The sequence below is a fragment of the Onychostruthus taczanowskii genome, unplaced genomic scaffold (genome assembly GCF_017590055.1).
Source record: "Onychostruthus taczanowskii isolate IOZ18803 unplaced genomic scaffold, ASM1759005v1 scaffold53, whole genome shotgun sequence".
Taxonomy (NCBI): domain Eukaryota; kingdom Metazoa; phylum Chordata; class Aves; order Passeriformes; family Passeridae; genus Onychostruthus; species Onychostruthus taczanowskii.
The window spans coordinates 1378573-1396983 of NW_024502902.1; the positions used below are offsets into that span (position 1 = coordinate 1378573).

Consider the following 18411-nt stretch of genomic DNA (forward strand, 5'->3'; position numbering starts at 1 on the left):
CAGCGCCGCGCGTAGGAGCGGCACCGCCGCCGCCGCCGCCCCCGCCGCCCACGGGAAACGCGGGCGGGGCAGCGCTCGCGTCCCGGGATGCCGCCGGGATGCGCGGCGGAAAGGGCAGCTGCAAGGCGACGGCGGATAGAGCACGGGGCTTGTCCTTCCCTCCGCAGCGCCCACGGACCCTCAGCTCCTGAGGGGCCAGCCTCGACGCTCTCTGGCGTACACCCGCTCCCACCAGGAACGGGAGCAAGAGCCAGGATTCTTCTACTTAAAAAAAAAAATAATAATAAAGTCATTTTTATTCAAGAAAAACCAAATGCGCCCATTGCCACCCCCTCCCCTCATTGGAGGGACTTGGCTCTGCTGTTAAAAAATCCGGGACGTTTCCCTTTCCTCAGAGGCTGTGATGCTGCCAGCCCCACGCAGAGACCCGGCTCCTTGGGGAAGAGCCTGCTCTGGTGCGAGGCCACCGGCACAGGTGCGGAACCACAGGGAGGCTGTGTCCTGGGCCAGCCCCTCACCTCTGTCCCCACGGCAGCCCAGACACCCCGCGGAGGGTTGCAGCCCCTCGAGTTGGCTCCTTCTCTACTTCGGCCCTGGTGGCTGTCCTCTGACAAGGGCCTTCGGGACTCATTTAGAGAGGATGAGCCCCAAAAAGAAGGGATGGGGCGTGCGCTGCGGGACAGGCTCTCAGCGGCTCAGGGCTGGCTCCCCAGCATCTTCAGCATCACTTGCACTACAGGCACCCACTGGCTGCAAAGAGGCCAAGTACCGAAATTCCTCCTGTCCAAATCGGGCATTTGCCTCTCTGCGGAAATGACCTGCGGTGGCCACGAGATGCCATCGGCCAGGAACAGCTGCCATCAGCATTTTCAGCTACGCCTGGACAATGAAACAACGCACGTTGCTCGGTTTCCAGCCGCTGGGAAAAGGGAAGGTCTGATCTGGCAGAGGTAGCAGCTGTGCAGAGACCAGGTAGAACGCAGTGGGGGGTGCCAATGAGATCATCCGTTTAGCTAAAGGAAAAGCAAAACTGAGAGAAGCAGCATTGCTCATGAGGCTGTTTGGTGTGACACACTCCCCAGCCCACCCGTGTTGGAGGAGGCACCTTCAGCGTGGGGTGTGCTGCAGTGAGGAGGGATCCCCGGGCTCCACCAGAGGCGTGTCCCACACACCCTACAGGCGGCAACACCCTGACCAGGGGATGGCCCCAGTGCTGTCCTGTCTGTGCTTCACCTCTGTGGAAGGGGTATCCCACTTCAGCCCCTTTGGGCCAACCCACCAGCACCACCACGCAACCTCCACTGAACAAAAACGAAAGGCAACAAAACAAAACCCACAGCACAAATGGAAAGAGAACGGCCAGGCACTGGCCCAAAGCTGCCAAAAAGGGAGCAAGCCACTCTGTGTCCCGGTGGTGTCACCCCCACTGCAAGGCACAAGTCCCAGCGTGCTACAGCTCCGACTGTGAGCGGGAGATGCGTGGGCCCTTGCGGATCTCCTTCCGCTTCTCCTCCTTCTTCCTCCTCTTCTCCTCATCCCGCAGTGCCTTCTGAAAGGTGTCAGCGCTGGGGAAAAACTGTGGGTTGACAGCAAGGGATCAGCATTGGGGAGCACCCACAGCCTCCCAGAGACACAACCCCTCCAAACCCACCAAAGCCAAGGTGCAAACCTCGCAGTCCAGGGAGCACAGATACAGCACGAGGCAGGTGGCCTCAGAAGGGAAGAGAGGGCACCAGGTGCCCAAAGTAGAGCACAGACGGGAAATTCAGTGTTTGTGTTTCAGCCATGCTTATTCAGTGACAGGGGCTTTTGGCCATTTCCCACAAGCCACCCATTCCATTCCCCAGCCAGCTACCTGGAGCTGTGACACGGATGGGGAAGCCCATGAGACAAGCTGGCAGCCTTGCCATCTTACCTCTGACTGGTCCATTTTAAAGGGATTGCGGTAATCAGGCGATTTCTCACTGATTCCCAGCTCCTGAGCCATCTGCAGAGCAAAGGGGAGACCTCACTGGGGAGCGGTGCCTCCCACTCCCATTCCCCAACTGTGTGACCGGGGCTGCCTACTCTCCCACCAGTCCCATCTGTGCTTTGTGCTCTTTCCCCAACCCTCAGCTCAAGGACAGCCCCCAGAAACGGGGAGCCCCTGCCTTCCTTCTACCCCAAACCCTCACCTCCCCCAGCCCAGCAGCAGAGAGGGGTCCCGGCAGGGGGGACGAGGAGCCGTACCAGCCGCAGGACCTGGGAGTGGGGTCCCTGCTCGAACACACCCGTCAGGTTGCAGAAGCCGATGCCCCAGCGGATGAGGCTGTTCCAGTTGGAGTTGCGGTCGAAGTAGTGGTGCACAATCTTGGGGAAGCGCAGGACGACGTCCCCGAAGAAGGCAGTGTTCTCCACCACGTGGGAGTATGCTGTGGGGACAGCCACCAGCTCCATCAGCATGGGCTGAGGGCAAACCAATAGGCTCCCCAGTATGAACTGCTCAGAGAGGCAGCAACAGCGCCCCCAACAGTGAGGGAGCAGCCCAGGTCTGGTCTGGATACACGGGTTTTGTACCTACCCCAGCACTGATCCCAGGAAGAATGTCTGTGCTGCACCAGAGCACCAGAATAAGGAGGGGGGTAAAACCCAGAGAGGACCTACCATCCTTTATCTTCTCATCCTGAGGGAAGGGCCCATCAGGAGGCACATCAGCAGCGATGAGCACAGCACGGGAGTCCTCCAGCACCTGCCAGAGTCCTTGGTTACTGCTTTGTCCTGTCAGCCCTGCCCTGCCCTGCACCCTGGAGGTGCTGCCACAGCTGCCCCACTTTGAAACCCCATGGCATCCTCCCTTCAGGTCCTAAGGCTCACCTGCCACACTCCAGAGAAGCCCCCAACCCTTCCCATTTCTGCCCACCCGTTTGGGCTCAGAGTGCAGCCTGCACTGTGGCTTACTTTGAAGAGTCCCTTGAGCATGATGTCAATGATTTTGTACTGCTGGTTGACGTCATTGAGCTCAATCAAGTTCTTCAGAGCATTCATCTGGTCCTTGCGCTTCACCTCAAACAGCTTCTTATCTGCACCACTGTCAAGGGCACTGTCGACACTCTCCCACCACACTGCTGCTCTCCCCCCTCCACCAGGTCCCTGGCACCATCCCAGGCCTCCCATGAGGTGTCTGAGGGGCAGCACCTGAGCCAGGATGGAACAGAGATTTCCAGTGAACCCTTTGCCCAAACACGCCAGCAGGGCCCTTAACAATGCTAAGAGCTTGTGGGGAGCTCTCTGCTTGCCAACTCATGCTCTGACTGATGGGCTGGAGGAGGAACACAAACTGCCACTTTCCCCATGGGTCTCCACATACTCATGTTTTCATACTTTGCCTGTTCACCAGGGGATGCTGCTGTGGGAAAGAAGGGCTTGCATTAGCCCACCATCTCCTCAAGGGCAAAAAGTACTTGTGACATAGAAGAGACCAAGTGCCACAAGCCCAGGAGTCCTCTTCCACCATCCCACCTCGTGACCCCAAAGCACTGAGATGCAGGTGTGCTCTGCCTTCTGGCTGTCCATGCCACTTCCAAGAGCAGACTGGGAAATGTGCTCAGAGCCCAGCACAATGAAACAGAAAGAACAGCAGGCATCACTGCCATTTCTGCTCCTGCACCAAGCCAGGCACTTGGTTAGCAAACCCAGGAGACTGGCTAAAGCCCATCTGGGCAAAGCAGCAACTTCCCAGTGCTTCTGGATCCTCTTTTCCACTTCCTTGTGCCCCTTTCCAAGGTCTGACCCCTTCCCTGTGCATGTGCTCCCTCCAGCCTCCGTAGCCATTAGTGCATAGGTGGTCACGAGGGGCAGGCTGCAGAGGATACAGATTTCCAAGCCAGAGTCTACTCTCTGTTTCTCCAGGTCTGTGAAGCTGCCCTGGGTCAGCAGCAAGGCCAGCAGAAAGGGACAGATGATGAGAAAATCCATGTTGGCCACTGCAGCCTGGAAGAGAAAAGACCAACAAAACCAAAGATCAGTGAGGAGACTTATCAAAAGGAGAAGTCACACAAGCCATTTGGGACCGACGGCACCCTGCTCTTGGCACCAAGGTCCTTGCCCATCTCCCCCTTGTCCCCATGAGGGGTCTGAGGGATACAGTGGCCAGAGCAAAGCCACATGGTGATGCTGCAGCCAGTCTGCTCTCTCCTGCAAGTGAAGCCCTGGTCTCCCTCTGCTCTCTACCTGCCTGCACTGCCAGGCCAGGCATCTGACCCAGAAGAAAATTTAAGTCCTACCCCTTCTTCCAAAAATAACAGCTAGGTTTTTGCCAGGTTTGTGAGGCAGAGCAGGCCAACAGCCACAACAGCAGGTCTGGAAGGAAGAGAGGGAGGGAGGGGTTACAGTCCATCTGTCCTTCAAGTCCCAGTGCAACCAGTTCAGCGAGCTCCCCTCACCACTTGGGTATTGGTACCTGGACCCTTTCCCTCACTACAAGCTGGGTGCCACCTGCGGGTCCCACACCAAAAAACAACGGTTGGGTGGCCTGGTGGTAACTTCCCCTCTCCAAACAAGTCCCTTCCCAGGCAGTGTCTGAGGCTTTGCAGGGATGCTCTCGGGCAGAGCTGCTCCTGACCACAAATGTCCCTCAGACAAAATCAACGGCTGGAGAAAAAGGTCCTTGAGAATGAAGATCCTCTTGGACAGTCTATACATGGAAAAGGAGAGCAATAGTTCAGCCCCAGGCAGCAGAACTCAGGGTGGACTGTCCTCAGGCACAAGGTTTCCGTGGAGAGCACAGGCCACTGGCAATTACAGAAGCAACAGCTCCTTCAGAGGCATCATCTGAGCCACCTCCTGCTCCTGAAGGAAAGGCAGATGTGTAAGGCCACCAGAGCTGACCTCACCCTATGATCCACTGCCCTCTTGAGTCCGAGTTTGCCTGCCCAGCCAAACTTGTCTCCGTAATGCCCTAACACTGAAAGAAAATCAAATCCCTTTTTGTTCTTTTCTTGTTGCTTTTCTTTTTTTTAAACAAATACAATTTCTTCAACTCCAAGACCATGAAAAAGGCAGAGCAGGCAGCACCAGCAGTTCTCCCAGCCCTGCAAGGTTCAGCAGCAGCTCCCACCATGTACCTCCTGCAGAGACCAAGCCAAGCATCTTCACACCCCTGGCAAAGGCAGGGGAACAGTGTCAGACAAACATGGGAAACCCTCTGAAATATTTTGCTGTTGTGCTTTGTAAAAGGCTACACCCCTGGAAAGGAACAGACCAGAGTAAATACAACCAGCATTATTGAAGACATGGCTGCCCCTGGCGTGGGCTCAGCAACATGCCCCATGTTTCTGACATGATGCGGAGCCAGGGCAGCAGCACCAATCCCCATGCCAGGTTTGGGGTCTGTCCCCTCTTCCCACTGTGGTGTGAGGCTTAAGCCATATTCCAGCCATCCTGAATGCCACAAAGCACACCAACAAGCCAAGGCTGTAAAGAAAATTCTCCAGCCCAAACAGATGTTCTGTTGGACCTACCAGCCTGGTCAGCTTCCAAGAGACTGCTTCACCCTGCCAAAAACCATGACCCAAGGACCCAGGGCCTGGCTCAGTCAGGTGGTGCAGGTCTCCCCTCTGCAGAGCCCCACAGCTGCTCAATACCTCCCAAGCTCTCAGGGAGGAGGAAGTGCAGCAGTGCAAAAGCACAAGGAGTGACTGCCCTGGGACCAGGCTCCTGTCTGCCCCTCGGATCAGACGTAAGGATTAAGCTGGCTATCTGCCATGCAACTGGAGGTAGCCAGTGGCCTCCAGACTAGGCTGGAAGGCAAAGAGCAGAAATGCTGCCACAACAGCTCAGCCATGCTGCCTGTGACAGTCCAGCACGCCTGGTTAGGACAGGGGCTGCAGGAACCCCATTTCCAACACTGGAGCTGGGTGGCTGGAGGATGTTCCAAAGGTGCAACAAGGGGGAAGATGAGCTGCAAAAAGCCCTGTTCCAAGCAGCAGCAGAGCAAAGCACAGCTCTTGGCTGAAGCAGCTGCCGACCAGCCAGCTGCTGCAGCACAGCCTGCCTGGCTGCTTCCGAGTCTCACAACAGTGATGGGCTTCTTCAGAGACACAGCAGCAGATGCTGGGGTGGGGATGGTCAATGTTTGCAATGCAAATGTATTCAGATCCTCTGACATCAGCCCTAAAGATTGTTCCCTGGGACAAGGTCAGAAGTAGAGGACTGGAGAACCACGCCACACTGGAAGCCCATCACCTTTTCATCTGATCTGCTGGCACTCATTCTCACATCGGAGCCATTCATTTGCCATTGTCCATCAGGGCTGAAACACACTGGTGAAAATGAAACAGGGCCCAACTTGTTTCTCTCACCTACATGGGACCACCTCAGATTTATTTCCTTTCACTGCCCTGGCAATTTCACCCCTTTTTAACAGCAGAGGACATTCCTTCCTCTCCAGGCCACACTATGTAACAGCAGAGATGCCAAAGCTCCTTGCAGATGTTCCTCCATGCTTTCCCCACAAACTCTCTCTCATGTTTTCACACCTGCTGAGGGATGAGATGAGACACAAACACTGCAGAGCTGCTCCTCTCTTCCCTCCCTGCTCCTCCCTGAATTGATTTCTGCCAGAGACAGCTCTGCCTGGCGCTCCCAGAGCAGTCCAGGGTGCCAGGGCCTGGCCTGATGCTACAGATGGAAAGGAGTTTCCACCAACACTGCCTTGCAGCCCTGGCCACCTGGCTGTTTCAGCAGCAAGTCCACCAGTCTGTCTCACTGTCTACCAACCTCTTAATTTAGATGTGTTTTTCCAAAGACATGACAACAGATGCCATGTAATAGATGGTTAGTACTTCCCATTAAAATGTTTTCAATTACTTTATAAATTTTCCTGCAGGAGCCCCATCTGAACGAAGCATCCCTGAGATTTATTCATTTAATGAGCTTGCAAGGCAGAGCCACGCTACAATGCTTTGGTTCCCAGGAGAAACTTTTGCCTTACCCCCCCACTACTGCTCTGCAGGCACTGAAATGTAGGGGGAAAAGCACCATCCTTCACCAGGAGCATGCTGTGGCAAAACAAGGAATGAAAACTCCTTGCCCCATGAACCCATTCCAGAGGTGCTCCTCCAACAACCAGATGAAGATTAATCTTTTGTTACAGGTGAACCAAAAGCTTCAGAAGTGAAACACCTCTGCTCAGACTCCTCTAGGAGGACATATCTATATGGGGCTTACAGGACCAGCTGCTCCAGTTGAAACAGTACCGGCCATTTACACCTGCTCATCTCCAAAGCCTCCCAACCACAAAGCTCAGAAGCTCGCGTACCACACGGTTTGGCAGCCCCGATTTCCTGCTGTGATTTCCAGCAGGAACGGGTCCATTCCAGCCCACCCTCGCGCCTCCCGTCGTGCCGGAGGGGTTCAAGAAGCACCCTGCGGAGCTCGGGCGGCCGCTGGCACGGGAGATGAGGATTCTCCCGCCAGCTCCGCCGAAAGTAAAGGCAATCACACAGGGACGCTGCGAAGGGGACGAGCCGAACCTACCCCGGCCGCGCTGCGGGAAACCCACCCGGAGCCGTGTCAAGCGGACGCAGCAGGCGGCACACGGGAGGACGCGAACCCTCGGGGGGGACTCAGCTGCCAGGAGCCGCGGCGCTCCGCTGCTCCCGCGGCTCCAGCGCGGGGCGAGCAGGGGCGATGGCAGCCCTTTAACCCAGGGTCCAGGAAGGTGGCCCGGGGCCGCACTGCCCACCCCGCTCATCGGCTACCCCCGCTTCCCGGGAGGGCGCGCCCGTCCCGGGTCTCGTTCGGGGAGCACCGGCCACCTCCGCCCCGTCCCCCGGTGTCCCCGGAGCGGCCCCGGGGCTGCTCCCGCCATTCCCTCCCGCCGCGCCACGGCCGGGAGCTCTCCCCTGGCCCCGCTGGAACTCCCGGGGCGGGGATGGCTCCCGGGCGGCGCGGCCGGTCCCCCACCTGCGGGCCGGGTGCCGGGTGCCGGGTGCCGAGGCCGGCGCTCACGCCCGCCGCGCTGCCATGCTGCCGCCACTGCTGCCGCCGCCACCGCCGCTCCGCCCCGCCGTGTCACTTCCTGAGCCCCCGCCCCGCCCCGGCACCGGCACCGGCGGGCACTTGGAGGGTCTGGAGGCAGCAGGGCAGCAGGACTTGGAGGGTCTGGGGCTGTAGTCGAAGGGGTCACTCGTGACCTGGAAGAAGCCTCCTCATCCCTATGGGACACGTAGCGCATCTGCTCCCCCCGGGATCCTGGCTGAGCCCCCACCGCCCCTTCCAGCGCAGAGCGAAGGGACCATCCCGCAGCCCTATCAGCCAAGGCGAGTGAGCAGAGCTCCTCTTCCACGGCATCCCTGTACGACATCGTTTCCCAGGCAGATCTGTATTTTGATAGATGAAGGGCATCAACCAAGCCTTATCCCGCACAGAAAGGGAAACTGGGTCGTTTCAGTAACAGAACCTTTTAATTATAACAAACCTTTTTCTAAAAATGAGCAACAAGTAACTTCCTTTGTCCATCTTCTCCCTGCTACTCACTGGGAAGGAATGGCAGGTTGGGGTTTCCTGCTACATTCTTGTTTTTTTCCTCTGCTCTTTGCACTGTATCTTCTCATTTCAATCTCCAATGTGTGACAGGGACACTGCCACGCTTCCCAGACATCTGTCATTGACAGCATGAGTGGAAAACCAACGGAAAGGCACGCATGCTATGGGAATTCCCACATTTGACATATCACTGCAGGAGGTTTTCATTACTAAACCAACCCTCCCCAAGCCATGGAACCTCACTCCCAACATACACGAGAAACACCAGTGTGGGTAAACCTGAAGAAAAGTCAAAGCTCCATTTTGACCAAAGGATTTTGTCTTCCATGTCCATGACTATCTTATTCATATAGCCTCACTGCTCCACTTCAGGTGCATCTAAGATCCTTCCTAACCACCAAGATTAGAAGGTTACTTAATACATGAAATAAGAACAAAACCTCCCATCCAAATTCCTTCATCCCTGTACAGAGAAGCAAAATGGAATGCAGAGAGACTTTATGGGGTTCGATGGTCTCCACCAGGACAACCTGTCCTCTGATTGTTCCACAACAGAGCAGTAATATCACACTGGGGGTAAGCATGAGGACAAGCTCTGACAGGACAAAGACCTCACCCACCACATACCCTACACACGGCTGATGACAGTGCCCCACAGTGAAGGAAGTCCCCACACCCACAGGAGATCACTGCCATGGCCACCTCCATCACTGCTACACATCTGAGGCAATGCAGCGTGATGAAAACAGGAAGGCAAAAAAAGTTTGAGGAAAAAAACAAATACTTTATCAGGTTCCCTCTTTCTCCACAAGGCATCTGGGAGTGGCCTCTGCCTCCATTGCCAGAAAAGAGGATTTAGTTCAGAGTGGCAGACTAGGCCCAAACAGAATAAAGTCGGGTAATTCCACTCACTGATTCCCAAATGCTCTCTGCATTTTGAAAGTGCCTGAGTCACATTTGGGTTTCCACTACTTCATGGGCATACTGGCACTAGATGGCATGCAAACAGAGATTAACTCATTGCTCATCCTCCAGGGAAATCAATATAGGGATTGTTACTGCTTTGAAGCCAGAGACTCCCAAGCCTGCTCCCCTTTCATCAGACCACCTCTGCCTTATAGATTAATGCAAGCCCAGCACACAGAGCCTTCTTCAATCCCAATTGTCTCCTCATTTCCAAAATGTCTTCTCAGATTAGGACATGATTAAGTCTTTCATCCTACAGTTAGCCAAGTGTAGAAACCACTCAGAGTTTTTCAATTTTGTTTGGAACAAGAGAAGGAGCAGCAAATTAAGTATCCCTTCTACCTCTGTTACACCTGTCACACGCATTAGCTATCAAAGGATACACAATGTCCTGATGCTTTACACACATGGTCCTCTGTCCCAGGAGCTGATCCAGCAAGGTCTGAATGATCCCTGACTGTTCTGGCTCCACCTGGTAATGACTATTCTGAATCTGAGAGGTCAGGGGAAAAAAGAGATTTCCAGAACAACATGAAACTGTTGGGCTTGTTCCTTCATACTCCCTCCTTCATACTCCCTCCTTCATCTCCATACAGACCAATGAGATCTTCAAAGGCCAAAGCAAACACCTAGGGATTCCCTTCCCATTTTCCTAAGCAGTCACTGCTCTCTTACCTGACAAAGGAAGAGGTGAAGAGCATGAGATGTGGCCTCAGGCAGCTCTGCTATGTTGGCTTCTGCTGCCTCTTGAATAATCTGGCTAATTTCTTTTTGAGAAATAATATTGCTGCTCTGATATCTCACAAACTTGAACAAAGGAAAAAAACAGAGACATTAAATAGTGGAAGACCCACAGAGTGCCACAGTGACTCATCACTTGCAAATACCTCTTCTGTGCACCATTACTGCAGCACCTTAACCACAGACCTGACTTTTATACCACTTCTAATGGAACCAGTGCAAATATCTATGTTGATGGTGCTCTGATTTATAGCCAGACTTATTTTGGTTTAAGCTGGGAAGGAACTAAAATAAATGAGGTAACCTTTTAAAATTGAAATAAGAACAGCAGATACTCAGAGACCCATCTTATATTTGGAGGGGAAAGGTTCCCTTTAATAACCTCTTCCTGTCATTCACTGCCATGAGGGCTGCATCTTCAGTATTTCTGCTGGGTAGGATCACATTCCCCCTCTAGCCCACAGACCCCACATACAGCAGGGTAGAATATTGCACTAACTCCCTGCCCTGAAAAGACAGGTTTGTAAGGTCAAGACAGGAGACAAGCTGTGATGCCAAGCAGCCAGCTTGCTCCCTGACCGGTAACAGCAGTTGCAGGTTCTCTGCAAATTTCCCCTCTCCTCTCCAGGGATCCTAGATGATATAAATAAATGTTACCAACACCAGGGAGGTGCTCACTAACAACAGTCAGTTTCTGCAGGGTGTGGAAGTTTGCTTGAAAGTATCATTATTAATACCGGGCAGGAATACAGTTCCAGGCAAAGCCACAGCAGTATCAGAGACTGTGTTGCATAGCAGGTTAACTGCCAATAACCAGCCCACGTGCATGGTGCCAACATGCTGGGAAAGATGGGGAACAGCCCACCCTTCTGCTGCTCACCAAAGTCATCAGCCTGAGAACTTCTGGCTGCAGAAAGGACTTCTGGCCCCCACTGAGCAGTGTGAAGAGCAGGAATCGGTGCCATGGCTGCGAAGCAACGTGCAGAGCTGGGAGAGAAGGAGAAGCCAATCAAAGACAGCTGTAAAATTGCCAAAGTGTCAGGCTGAACCCAGCTAAGGACAGTCTTCAATACTGATCACAAGTTTTCTCTCCTAGACCCCATGCTGTGAAACGCTAAAGGGATATTTCTCACTGTTCTTATTTACTTTTTATCTGTCACTCTCTGGGAAGAGTTCAGTCAAGAGGACAAAAGCTTAACAGCTTTTCAAGCAGAAAATACATATGGTCCATCTTTGTGCTGGTACAGGAAGAGAAACCTTCTCCTGGGGTGTATGTCATAAAACAGTGAGAGAATATCTTTAGCCTGGGGTTTTAAAAATAATACCCTCCAGTTTCAATATGAGGACAACTCTCCTGACCTCAGTTTTTATTTAGCTGCAGAATACCCTCTGGGTAATGAAGAAAGCCCTATAACAGAAGCTGAACAAACTGAGGCTGGATCTGCATCAGACAGTGGACTATGGGGACCAGCCAGGCTGATGGTAGCAATGCAGTCAGTAGAGAAAATGTTCTTATAAAAGAACAAACACGATAACATAACATGTATTATGTAAGGCCAGAAGTCTATGATGGCATGAAGTCTTTCACTGAATGCTGAAATTAAAATGTTATTACCTTATTACCAGGTCAGGAGCATGGACAAATAGATCAGCTGATATAACTTGTTATACTATAGCAACTCACCAGAGTGTTGAAAAGGTCTCTTTTCTACTGGCAGTCACATAACCTCCCTATTGCCACTACAAGAATCTTTTCTACAGGAAAACAACACTGAAAAATAATGTAAAATATTTTGGGGATATCTTTCATCTGGAGAAATGAGAAAGCACCAGCACTGTGCATGAGTCTGCTCTGCACATTTGGAAATATCTCTGGATCAAAAGAGGGTTTTAGAAAGCCTCAAGTGTGTCAACTCCTAAAGGCAGAATCTAGAACAGACTCACAGACTCTTTCCAGTGCTCTTGCATCTTTCAGCCAAATGAAGCTATGACCCTCATTCTGCTTGGAATAAAGGAGACTCTTGTTATTGGTGTTATGAACTTCAGCACTACAGCAGCCAAAGTGACAAGTTCAGCTGTTGCTGCAGCAGCATTTAATTAGTTTAATCCCAAATCAGCAGAGCCTCCCCATAACGTTTTTTCTTTAAATTCAGCCTTTTAATAGCCTCCCTTCAGCTACTGGCTGTCATTCATCTGCAGTATTACATCTTTACCCAACCACTTCCTCTCTCCCACCAGTGTCCCTTTTGCCTGGTGTTCATTCACTCCATTCCCTTCTCTATTAGTATTTAAACAACTGAAGTGAACAGGTCAGGATACAGAGAAGTTTCTGGTTTAAGAACGGAGCCAGCACCTGGATTTGTGGCAGGAGGCTGACAAAAAGCAGAAAGGTCTATTCTTCCCCCCCAGCAATGTACAATGTACATTGTACAAATGTACAATGCAGTCATATTATGTTATACTGAAAACATGGTATACATTAGGTCTGACATGCACTCTGGAAACCAAGGTTGGAATTCACCCCTGGAAATCCAGATTTCCATCTTCCACTCCCTAAGGCTGCCTAATATCCTGTTCTCCCTTCCTTTCCTTCAGGGCCAATCTATGACCAACAATGTCCTTTTGTAAGACACATCACATTCAGATCCTCCCTCCCATATGCCTGTGGTCTAAAGGTTTGCTACCATTGGCCTGAAGGTCAAAGACTATTCCTATACTCCTTCCATTCCCAAACCTTTCCCTCTTACAGGGTTGGAGAATTACTTTTTGCCTTCTGGAAAGCATCTTGGTGTCCAGAGCCAAAGTGAAGGTTCATGCCTGCAGGGGAGCCAGGCACTGTGATCCCATCCCACAAAGCACAATATTAACTTTAGGCACACAAATAATTTTTCTTGTTTGGCATAAACTGATTATTAAATTTTCTCCAGAGTGCTACTAGATAGAGAACAAAGGCCTCAAAATCACTGCGGGAGGGGAACTAGGAGAAGAAAGAATATGAAGACTTTACCAACATCCTGGTTCTTCACATACAGGTATTCCACTAAGGTTTCTAGGCAGGCAACCACTGCCTGAGAGAGCAGCAAGTCTTTCTGGAATACCAAGAGAAAGAAAAAAAAAATCCCAGTCAACAGCTATTACAAGAGGAAAATTCATAAAGTGCCAGGATCAGAAGAGTATGCAGCACAGGAAAATAACACCTTTCATCTCCTTCAAGGAATGCAATGTACTGCAAATTATCTGTCACATCAAGGAGCCAGACAGAGGTACGACTACTTATTTTGAGACTAAAAATAATAAGTAACAGCCTCCAAAGAATGAAGATAGGAGCCCAACACAGCTTAAGAGTTAAATGTAAACTGATGTACTACCCCTGGAGGCCAGCATCACTTCAGCAAGTTAATTGTATGCTGATGCACTCACTACTCCCAAAAGCACCTTGTCAGGGGCATGTGGGATGGACTGGGATTTGTTATACATTTCCCACATCTTTCCCTATGGATGTGGCATCCCTGCAGAGAAAGAGATGGGAAGACAGAAATCGTCATTAGTACACAGAATTTCAGCTACCCAGCTGAGCAGCAGGGAGCACCGCACAGCTTGATTTACCTTCTTTCTCACTGCACTGTGCTGCAGCAAGAGCATTTTCCCTCCTCCTCATCACACGTCTCTAAGGAGTGGAAAATGCAGGCAGCAGAAAAAACAAGCAGGCAGCCCCTTTGATTCTGCAGCAGGGTGGTTTCTCCTCAGGTTAATGTTCCTGCTTGAAGCCCAACACTACTGATGTTCCAAAAGTAATATTTTCTATACCTGCAACTGGACATGCACCAGAAGGTTCTGCAGACTGACAACAAGCGAGGAGACCTGCTGCATGGCAAGGGGGTGCAGGGCAGTGTCCTGCAGTGATGATGGCTGTGGTTGAGTGGCACTTGGGGCTGTGTTTTGGCCAACAATCACCAGCAGGGAGGAGGAGAAGTTCTGTCGCAGGACAGCCCTCAGGAACTGCATGATGCTCACTAGACAGGGAGATGCTTATTAGTGTGTGTCAGTGTTTTTCTCTGCTCTACCCTCTATGTTGGTGCCTGTGCAATAGCATGGGAGAGGGTGATGAGAGAATATGCGAGCTTAATAGCCCACCAGAGTTGTCTGGCAGCTGCTGACAGCTGTAGACAGGAATGGCAACATGAGTTTCTTTGCTCATCTCCTTCTTTGAGACGCTAACACAGTTCACACACAGTTCCAGATGTCACTACCAACCTCCAAGGAAGATTTGTCCAAACACAGAAGAACTTCAGAACTTCCCTTTTGCCCTTCCTCACCACCAGTTACACATTTACAAAGTCATACGGACCGAAGTTTCAAGATTCCCTCCAGCACCCTCACCATTCCATTCCATAGTCACCAATTCTCCCTTGCTGCTTGTATCATGGTACTAGTGGCAGTTTCCAGACAAATCCCTTCAAGAGATGCAAAATACCTAACAGCAGGATTGGCTTCTTATTCCTGAAGATGACTGCATTCAGGACTTCTGTAAGGTCTACAGAGAGTGTCTGGTGAACCTAGAAGAGAATTAAATAGAAGAGAAAAAGGGGTGCTGGTTTGGAGCAGATAGACAGCTCCATCATGTACTTCTAGTTCTTAGACAGTACCCTATGATGACCACTGAAAACCAAGGGAACAACAACAGGGTTTCAGGAGGCTGACACAGAAGGGAGAATTACGTCATTGCACCCTCATGTTTCACTCACCATTAGCCTGAGCTGCACAGCTTCCAAACCACAGCCCACCTTGTCTGTCTTATTCTCACTACTCCCTGCAGGACCTCTGGCATGTGGCTGTCAGCCTGCCAAGCACATGAAGTGGCAGAAACAGCCACCACCAAGGTGGCTCTACCTTAGCCACAGAGCCAGGCAGCGAGACTGAGGAGCTAGGCAGCCAAAAACTAGCAGAGGCCAGAAGCTGTCCTTGCCTGCTGGAGCTGGGGCCTGCCAAGAGTCCAGGGACAGAACTGTTGCATGGGTGAAGGAGGCAGTGGAGTTCAGGGACTCGGGAACTAGGTGAAATAGGAAGGGTTGGCTTGAGCGGAAAATCTGCAATACATTGTTTCCTTCACAGAACAGCCATTTAAGAGCAAGGCATGAAGCCGCAGAGAACACCAGAAGGGTTCAAACTCTTCAAAAAGCTAGAGGGTTGATATGGGAAGGCAGGCATAAGGATCCATTCCTTTAAATACTCCTCTGAAGAGAGGAATATTCCACAGAGAACTAGGAGTAGCTCCTGCAAGATGGTGGCAGTGGCTGCTCATCTTAGAACTGACAAGCCAAAGCCTCTAATAGTCTACCATCCATGAGCCCTGTTTATTCACAGGGTAAAGGCAGCAGCAGTAACACAGTTAAGATGTAAGTTGGCTATGGCCAGACAAGTCCTCACTATTAACATCAGCCTGAGATGAATGCGGCCATTTCTTGAAGCCACTGTTCTCCTCTAAAAAACTGCAGGCTCAGGGAGACAGCCTGTCATCAGCTCACATTCACAGCCACAAAGGTGCTCTTATGAGAATCTCCAGAGTGTTTTGTGCAGCTCCAGCTACACTGAACAGCAGAAAAAAACAAGAGAAGTGACTCTTCTGCTTCTTCCCCTTCAACAGAAGATTAGAAGCACTGACAATTAGAAATGCTGAAGATTAGAAACATTGAAGCAGTCTTGAACCGCTTCAATTTCCCAGCTGTAGCTGCAGTTTCTGTCCTCATCTCTGGTGCAAAACACATTTCTGGGTTGTATATCCCAGCACATCAAGCCAGTAGTATTGATAAAATCAAGCAACAGGCTTATAAACTGCTAAATGATTGCACTTCAAGGATCAATAGGAGCTGAGAGCGCCACTCCCAGAAGATGAAGCTCAATACTTGACACTTGACACTAAAATGTCGTTTGGGACTGGCACAGCACCAGACACAGCCCTGACTTGGAAACTGAGAAGGCAGGCTGTACTTAGCAGCTCACAGAGCAGGGCCAGGCTGCATTCCCACAGCTGACAGTCTGTACAAGTACCATGCTCTAAGCCCTAAGCAGAGGCTGCATGCTGACAAAGTAAGGGGTGCAGACTTGGCATGGTCTGGTCTTCTAGAAAACATCTTCCCTCAGCATTAGAAATCCAACCCTTGCTTTTCTGTGCACAGGCATGCATGTCCTTAATGTGATTTTATCACCTGCAAACAAGTGCTCCAACTCCCAAAGAGCATATACTCTGCTGGGCATAACTGCAAGAGCAGAGCTCACAACTCGTGACATGCCCTCTAACTCCATATCAAGAGAGGTCTGGGTAGATACTTCAAAAGGAAACATTTTCCCTTGTATTGGCATTGGAAAATGCTTCCTTCAAAGTTGTAATTCCATTAATAGCTGACAACTCCAGCTTAGATGTCTTGTTGGACTACAAAGCATCAAATACAATGACAGCTGCCCACATTTGTAAGGGCTTGCTAATATTGAACACTTACTTGCCAATAATAGGTTCTATCTCACTATTGATCATTTTAGTAACAAAAAAGCTGTTTTCAACATGGGAGATGTGCCTTTCACAACAAGTCTTCCCTTGAGAAAGGCTTTAAAATATATTTTGCTCTGTCCTGAAGAGGAAAGAGATTTGGATCAGGAAGGCTGGGTATGCACTTCTCCCCACAGGATTTGCACCCCTCTTTTTAACTCTTCAATTATTCATGTCTCAGACCTTGAGGGACACGCTAGCTTCCAGTCCTGCTGGAGGGGTGCAGCAGGGAATAACTTGTGGACAATAACAAAAGAGAAATCGACACAATCAGATTACAGGCCAAATGAAAACACTTTCATATATATATATGTCTGTATGTAGGTATGCATATTTACACACATATTTATTGTTAAGGTTTATCCATGTGCTGACTCTGAACACAAGAGTGGTTTAGAGTGGTTCTAACCTCAGTATTGTAGCGATGCTGATAAAGCAAAAGGGATGCCACCAGCAGCCATCCAGAGCACAGCAAGGCATCCTCAGATGACAGGTAGGCAGGTCTGGAAGGAGGGGACCACAGCCAGGTGCATTCCAAAACCTTCTGCAGGAGATCTAGCAAGGACACGTTGGAGAGCAGCACAGCCACTGCTGCATGAGAGAAACAGAATCAGACAGGGTGATGGGATGGCACAGGTTAAACCAGCTTGACAAGCATAACAGAAGTGCAGAAGTGCAGAGCACACCCCTGCTCCAGTGAGGCAGCCCAGCTGCCACAGCTCATCTGAGTAAGGCTGTCCAGCTACTGGTATTCATCTCCCAGTGCACAAGCAACTGCTCAGCCAGCTAATCAACTAACAACACAGCAGGAAAGTCAGTTAGATCTTTTCCCTACTATTGTTTAATTATTTGAACTATGACAATATCAGGATATTTCAAGCTAGGCATCAAAGGCCCACTGCTGTGTTTATGAACAAAAAAAATACGGTGATTCTGTCTTTCAGCAGCCAATTCTTTAATCATGAGAAAGCAGCAAAACCAAACCAAACTCCTCAACCTAAAAAATCTCATCCAAAGTATGAAATGGTCTTTAATTACAATGCTGTGTCTGGATGGGGAAACATCCACCTTACCTGCTCGGACAGTTAGAATACAGTCTCTGATTGTCAAGCTACAACCTCACTGAAATTAACTTAGCAATCAATACAATCTTCCCTCACCTCTCTGTTGACTACAAGGTGTTGTTTGATGAAGGCTCCAGTACAGAAAATTCAAGGATGGCTGCAGGAGGTCAGTGTCCCTTGGCCTGCATTTCCCACAGAGATTACAGACTGGAAACAGAAGAACAGGTGTAACAAGGACACCAAGTTAACAGAGCACTTCAGCAAATGAAAGAAGTCAGTCAGTGGGGAGGGAATTCAGACACATTGAAAATAAACAGAGCATGGCACAGACAAAGCAACAGATGTCTGCTCTACAGTGTTTGCTTTAGAGTGGACAGTGCAGTGGAGGATGAGTGCAGAGGCGGGAGAGGAATTGAAAAAGGTATATTAGAGTGCATATATCACATGGGGCAGTAATGAATCCAAGAGAAATGGACTTTAGGTTATCTGTTTCCACAGAAAAAAAACTGCAGTGTGAGTTATCTGTTTGCACAGTGTGAGTTCGATTCTAGTACAAGAACAAGCATAAAC

At 50.6% G+C, this 18411-nt stretch overlaps 2 protein-coding genes across 2 annotated transcripts in view; both read right to left on the bottom strand.

Annotated features, from left to right (window-relative positions):
• Positions 1-280: 280 nt before the first annotated feature.
• On the bottom strand, positions 281-8039 carry CCDC134 (coiled-coil domain containing 134). Its single transcript, XM_041416708.1, has 7 exons — positions 7945-8039; positions 3852-3969; positions 2938-3059; positions 2644-2728; positions 2230-2411; positions 1916-1987; positions 281-1576 (listed from the first exon to the last, which is right to left on the bottom strand). The coding sequence occupies exons 2-7, from the start codon at positions 3952-3954 to the stop codon at positions 1451-1453; spliced, it is 690 nt and encodes a 229-aa protein (XP_041272642.1). The 5' UTR covers positions 3955-3969; positions 7945-8039; the 3' UTR covers positions 281-1450.
• A 556-nt stretch (positions 8040-8595) lies between these two features.
• MEI1 (meiotic double-stranded break formation protein 1) overlaps positions 8596-18411 on the bottom strand; it is a 37461-nt gene continuing 27645 nt past the window's right edge. Inside the window, exons 22-30 of the mRNA XM_041416787.1 lie at positions 17938-18048; positions 17187-17368; positions 14708-14789; positions 14041-14246; positions 13241-13322; positions 11114-11220; positions 10168-10299; positions 9876-9985; positions 8596-8641 (exon numbers count right to left, since the gene is read on the bottom strand). Coding sequence (XP_041272721.1) covers positions 8596-8641; positions 9876-9985; positions 10168-10299; positions 11114-11220; positions 13241-13322; positions 14041-14246; positions 14708-14789; positions 17187-17368; positions 17938-18048 — 1058 coding nt within the window. The remainder of the gene's footprint in view (positions 8642-9875; positions 9986-10167; positions 10300-11113; positions 11221-13240; positions 13323-14040; positions 14247-14707; positions 14790-17186; positions 17369-17937; positions 18049-18411) is intronic.

Excerpts from the sequence above, each read along its gene's own strand:
- CCDC134 (XM_041416708.1), bottom strand. The coding sequence starts at position 3,954 with ATGGATTTTCTCATCATCTGTCCCTTTCTGCTGGCCTTGCTGCTGACC. Across the intron at positions 3,060-3,851 it reads AGACTCTGGCTTGGAAATCT|ATAAGAAGCTGTTTGAGGTG; the intron begins GTATCCTCTGCA and ends ACAGTGGTGCAG. Across the intron at positions 2,412-2,643 it reads GGATGAGAAGATAAAGGATG|CATACTCCCACGTGGTGGAG; the intron begins GTAGGTCCTCTC and ends CTGTCCCCACAG.